This window comes from Pongo abelii, chromosome 16 (assembly GCF_028885655.2).
Source record: "Pongo abelii isolate AG06213 chromosome 16, NHGRI_mPonAbe1-v2.0_pri, whole genome shotgun sequence".
NCBI classification, from domain to species: Eukaryota; Metazoa; Chordata; class Mammalia; order Primates; family Hominidae; genus Pongo; species Pongo abelii.
In genome coordinates this window covers 92815871-92821870 of record NC_072001.2, presented here as the reverse complement: position 1 = coordinate 92821870, position 6000 = coordinate 92815871, and the positions used below count along the sequence as shown (strand labels likewise).

At 50.5% G+C, this 6000-nt stretch overlaps 1 protein-coding gene across 6 annotated transcripts in view; it reads right to left on the bottom strand.

The window, feature by feature from the left end:
• Positions 1 to 6000, bottom strand: part of WDR93 (WD repeat domain 93) — a 51931-nt gene continuing 45931 nt past the window's right edge. Inside the window, exons 15-17 of one of the 6 annotated variants that reach the window (XR_008513758.2) lie at positions 4375 to 4531; positions 3868 to 3989; positions 1 to 1636 (exon numbers count right to left, since the gene is read on the bottom strand). Coding sequence is in view for 4 of the 6 variants with exons in the window: in XM_054531858.2 (XP_054387833.1) it covers positions 391 to 490; positions 3868 to 4063; positions 4375 to 4531 (453 nt within the window). In the remaining 2 variants the exon portion in view is untranslated. Of the gene's footprint in view, positions 1637 to 3867; positions 4064 to 4374; positions 4532 to 6000 lie in introns of all 6 variants that reach the window. The other 5 variants (XM_054531856.2, XM_054531858.2, XM_054531857.2 and 2 more) reach the window with 5 other exon arrangements.

The following is a 6000-nucleotide window of genomic DNA, read 5'->3' as shown; positions in this document are numbered from 1 at the left end:
TTATCTGAGGACAGGGCTCTCCAGGGCCTAGGAGGTGAGTGGTCCTCACCAGGCCAAGGACTCTGGTTGAAACCATCATCTGGGCCCTGCTGGGGTCTGGACTGGGTGGGAACGATGGGTTATATACCACAGCAACTTGGGAGTCTGGAGGCAATATCACTGTTTATTTGGGTGACACATCTGCCTGCCTGAGGGCTCTGACAAGAGGCTTAGTGTTTGAAGGTCCCCCAGATTATACTTCTCCCCTTGCTGGCTCTGCAGAGGCCCCAGACTCCGAGTGCAGGCCTGTGGAGCTGTGGCTCTGTTACATTTCTCTTGGCCTCAGCGTCCTGGGAGCGGCTGCCTAGTGGCTGAAACCTCCTTTTCAGAGATCCCAGGGCGGTGGCAGCCTCACTTCTTGAAGTTCTCTCTCTGGAGTGACAAGGAGTACCTCTGAAGTCGGGCCCAGTGCTCCTGCTCCTTCTCTGGGTTCTTCTCCAGCTTCCGATAGCTGAGGGCCACACAATCTGATGAGAGGAATCTCCCCTCACTTCCCCAGCTCCCGAGCCCCCAGGGCAGACCTTGACTACCCTGTGCTCCTACGAGAAACTCTAAGAGGACACACCTGCATCCCCTCTGTGTCCTCAGGGCTCAGCCTGGTACACAGCAGGTGCTCAGAAAGCCTTTCCTGGAGGAATGATGGGTCTAGCATTCTTACCTGTGAGGTGCATGTGGGTAGACAGGATGGCGAGCTGAGGAACTAAAAGGCTATTTGCAAACAAGCTGTGGTATTACATGCAACGGAACATTCAGACTGAAAAGGAAGATGTTCTGACACGTACTCCACCACGGATGACTCTTGAGAACATTACGCTGAGTGAAATATGCCAGTCACAAAAAGACACACTGTATGATTCCAACTTTTATAAAGACAGTTTGAGTTGGGTCTTTTAAAAAGTAAGAGTTGTTGGCCAGGCGCGGTGGCTCACGCCTGTAATCCCAGCACTTTGGGAGGCCAAGGCAGGCGGATCACCTGAGTTTGGGAGTTTTAGACCAGCCTGGCCAACCGGGAGAAACGCCGTCTCTATTAAAAATACAAAACTTGCCAGGTGTGGTGGCACGTGCCTGTAATCCCAGCTACTCAGGAGGCTGAGGCAGGAGAATCGCTTGAATATGGGAGGTGGAGGTTGCGGTGAGCCAAGATAGCACCACTGCACTCCAGCCTGGGCAACAAGAGCAAAACTCCATCTCAAAAAAGAAAAGTAAGAGTTGTTTAAAAAAAAAAATAAGTGCATGTTCACCACGGAAAAATCAGAGAAGCCCAAGATTCACCCCTCACGGTGCACACAGAGATGGGCACGCTTAGCAGGGTGGAGGGGGCTGTCAGTGGGGTTGTGGTGGGGAAGGAGGTGCAAGTGAATGATGTTAAAATGCTTAGGCAAACAGGAAGAGGAGTACTCTGGGGGAGAAAGACAATGACCATAGCTTTGATTTGTTTTGAGGCTCTCCATCTATGTGGAGATAAGATTTTAATTAATTTATTAATTAATTTTTTATTTATAGATGTAGATGTAAAGATGGGGTCACACTGTGTTGCTCAGGCTAATCTTGAACTCCTGGCCTCAAGTGAGCCGAGATCGTGTCAGTGCACTTCAGCCTGGGTGACAAGAGCGAAACTCCGTTTCAAAAAAAAAACCCTCCCTGTGAAGAATAGCTGAACATTCTTGGTGGACCTTTAGAGAGGGCCAATGTCAACCATCGCCTTCTTCATTGTCTCTCTCCAGAGACTCATGAGACCGTATTCGTCTCCTGAAGAACAGGCACATTTCCCTCCAGGAGGTACCCAGAGCCTCCCAGCGACCCACTACAACGCAGGAAGGACTTGAACGCCCGTTAAGTGCAGGTATGAACTAGGAAGCGGAGAGGAGCTATGGTGCCACCTAGTGGCGATGTTTAGAATTTTCCCAGACATCAACTTGGATTAGCAGGGAGCCATCATCGTGGTCATACCTACCATTTACTGAGCAACCACTCTGTGCCTGGTACTTTCCATGTATCATCCCACTTAATACCTTAAGCCCAAATAAATCAGGCATCATTAAAATGGTCAGAACACAGCCTGGCATCTCACAGGTGCACAATATATGTTTTTTAAAACTGAGCCTCTGAGAGGCTAAGTAACTCGCCCAAGGTCTCATTGTAAGTGGTAGTGTCAGAATCAAACTCAGGTCTGTTTGGCTCCAGACCTGCATATCTTAACCATTCTACTTCAATCCTCCCTGAGTAAAGAGTCTACACAGAGAAAGGGGGAAACAGTCGTGGAGAGACATTATCGTGATTGGAGACATCGCAGAATCTCAGAGGTCACGTTACATACAAAGGAACATCTAGGCCCTGGAAGGAAAGGAGCCTGCCAGAGCCACCTAGTTCTGTAGTGGCAGGCCTGGGACGAGGATCCAGGAATCCACTGATGACCCCAATCCACCCAAAATGTGTGGTCACATCACAAAAAGGAATCATCAACAAGGATTTGCAAATCCCCAGAAATTTGTTGTGAGATGGATTAGAAGAGACACCTATTTCTCCAGAATGGCCTGAGTACTGTTCCTTATGCTTTGATAGCAGAAAGGAGGGCAAGAAAACGGTGCTTGCAGGATTAGGGAGAGTGGAAAGAGGAAGGGGAAGAGGAGAAACGCACGCATAACAGTTTATCTGAATGATGGGTAAAAGAAAGGGGTCTTAGATCATGGGTTGGCAAACATTTTCTGTAAACGCCCAGAATGTAAATAATTTAGACTTTATAGGTCATGCTATCTCCTTCGCAGCCTTCAATCCTGCCATAGCATACAGTAGCCATAGATAATACATAAACAAATGGGCACGGCTGTGTTCAAATAAAACCTTATTTACAAAACCAGGCAGTGGACTGGATATGGCCCACAGGTCATAGTTTGCCAATCCCATCTTAATGATTGTGTCTAATAATCCAAACATACTTTTTTTTTTTTTTTTTAAGGCAGGGTCTGACTCTCACCCAGGCTGGAGTGCAATGGCACGATCTTGGCTCACTGCAACCTCTGCTTCCCAGGTTCAAGTGATTCTCCCCGCTCAGCCTCCAGAGTAGCTGGGACAAAAGGCATGTGCCACCACGCCCAGCTAATTTTGTGTGTTTTTTGTAGAGATGGGGTTTCGCCATGTTGGCCAGGCTGGTCTCGAACTCCTGAGCTCAAGCAATCTGCCTGCCTCGGCCTCCCAAAGTGCTGAGATTACCGTCGTAAGCCACCACGGCTGGCCTAAACATACTTTTAAGAGGGAATTGAGAAAGTTAAAAAGATGATCTTGACAGGAAGAAAACACCAACTGGAAGCCCTTCTTTTCTCCCAGCCTGAATTAATGACTCTTTTCCTGCCAATCCACATGTGAAGTGGAGTGTATCTCATGGGCTATCACGGGGTAGAACCCTTCACTTAGGGGAAATTTCTTTTTTCTTTTTTTTTTTGAGACAGAGTCTTGCTCTGTCACCTAGGCTGGAGCGCAGTGGTGCGATCTTGGCTCACTGCAACCTCTGCCTCCCGGGTTCAAGCAATTCTCCTGCCTCAGCCTCCCGAGTAGCTGGGATTACAGGCGTGTGCCACCATGCCCAGCTAATTTCTGTATTTTTAATAGAGACGGGGTTTCACCATGTTGACCAGGCTGGTCTCGAACTCCTGACCTCAGGTGATCCGCCTGCCTTGGACTCCCAAAGTGCTGGGATTACAGGTGTGAGCCACCACACCCAGCCAGGGGAAATTTCAATGCTGAAAGGATTTACCACAAACAAACTCCATTATCCCTCAATCCAGAGACAACCTCAGATGTGGGAGGGGGTGAAGACACAGAGCTCTTTACCTCTTCTGGAGGAAACGCTCACATCTTTTCTCCAGTGGCAGTGCTTGGGGGAAGGCCATGTTATCCAAGTCCCTTTGAGGAATGGTGCAATTTTTTGAGATATTTTCCAGGAGTGGGCAGGCCTCAAAATTAAAATAGAAAACAGAATATTGGATTCCAGCATCGTCAGTGGACTCAGTTTCATGTGAATAGTCTCCTGTGACAAGACAAGAACACCATGTTCTGTGTAACAATCGCTTTCTCAGTGGACTCGGTGGTCCAGGTGAGCATGTGGGGGCTCCTCTCTGCTTATAAAGGCTGGGTCATCTGGGTTGAGCTGTGACTTCAGAGAGAAGACCCTGCTGGCATTTTATCGAAGTGCCCTGTGAGGACTGAGCTGCGGTACCCTTTGGCCTATGGTGGAGGGGGATACAGAGTGGGGAGGAGATCGGAGGGGCTCTCTCTGTTTGTGAGAAAACTAAGTCAGGGAAATGGTCAGTGGGCATCAGCCCTGGTCCCTTTCTGTACCTCGGAGCAGGAAACATGGATGGTCTGGAGACACAGCAAACACTGGCTTCCAGGGGACCTCCAGAGGAAAGGCTCCCGGGGGGGCAAAGGCACAGATGATTTCACGCTTGGCCACATCCATAAGGCACACAGAGCCATTCTTGGAAAAGATGAGCACCTGGGAAGCAAAGAGATGGTGAGGGGGACTTCTACTGGACTCTGTCCCTCACAGGAAGGTCAAGTGTAGAGGTCACCCCAGTAAGGAATCAGAGAAGCAGCTGGACATAAAACCTCTTGGGCCCCAGCCTCTGGATCCATCCAGGGCTTCTGGGGACCTGCACACACATGTGTGCTGACTCCTCTGGGGTCCCCCTCAGCCAACAGACCCTCCTCCACATGCTGTCTCCTCCAGGGCTATGCACTCCTCCCCTTTTCCCCGGCCTTTCTTCCAGTTTCTCCACATCTCTGCTGAAGAGCTCACCTTCCATGTAGCCAAAATTCAGTTTCTCACCTATGCTCCCAACGCCTTTCCTTCCCACTGCCTCAGGGACCTTGCTCAATCTAACAGCCCCTCCCGGCCTGAGATCCGAGCTGGGAACACTCTCCTGCCTGGGCTCTTTCCTCTGCAGTGAACATACTAAACTCTCCCCATCCTTAGGAAGTCCCCTTTGGCCGGGCGCGGTGGCTCACGCCTGTAATCCCAGCACTTTGGGAGGCCGAGGCGGGCAGATCACGAGGTCAGGAGATCGAGACCATCCTGGTTAACACTGTGAAACCCCGTCTCTACTAAGAATACAAAAAATTAGCCCGGCGTGCTAGCGGGCACCTGTAGTCCCAGCTACTCGGGAGGCTGAGGCAGAAGAATGGCGTGAACCCGGGAGGCAGAGCTTGCAGTGAGCCGAGATTGCGCCACTGCACTCCAGCCTGAGCGACAGAGCAAGACTCCGTTTCCAAAAAAAAAAAAAAAAAAAAAGCCCCCTTTGACCCAACATCCTCCTCCAGCTGCCACACCACTTTCCCCTCCCCAACACAAAAGGGTCTCTCCACACCCTGTCCACTCCCCCACCTCCTGCGTCTGTCTCCCAGCCTCAGCCACTCGTCTCCACCATGTTCTTGGTTTTTCTGCAGCACAGGACACTGCTCTCACTTTCTTCAGACTCTCCTCTCTGCTTGCAGGACTGTCCCCATGCAGTTTTCCCTGGGGCCCCTCTCGGTCACTTTGTGAACTCATTTTCCAGATCCTGTAAGTGATGGTAGTGCCCATGGGAACCTCTTCTCTATTCACTCCCTCTCTTTAACTAGGGGAACCTGCTGTACCCCCCACTTCAACCACCTCTCACTAACTGTACCTGGCTGATGAGCATGGAATCTACATTTTCAGCCCTGGGCTCTCTTGGAGCCTCCCCTGGGGGTCCTGTAGGCCCCTCACCCTCTGCAGGGCCACACCAGGAATCACAGACTTTCTCTCCAGGCCTGCAGTGGGCCCTGTAAGGACTGGGGAATCAGCTCTGCAAGCGAGGATCAACCGCTCACGATTCTCTCTCCTTTAGCAACAGCCACAGGTAGCCCAGAATGTGGAGTCCATCTCCAAACTGAGATCTCTCAGCTCTCCATCCCTGCTCTAAATATGCTGTTCCCATTCTCTGA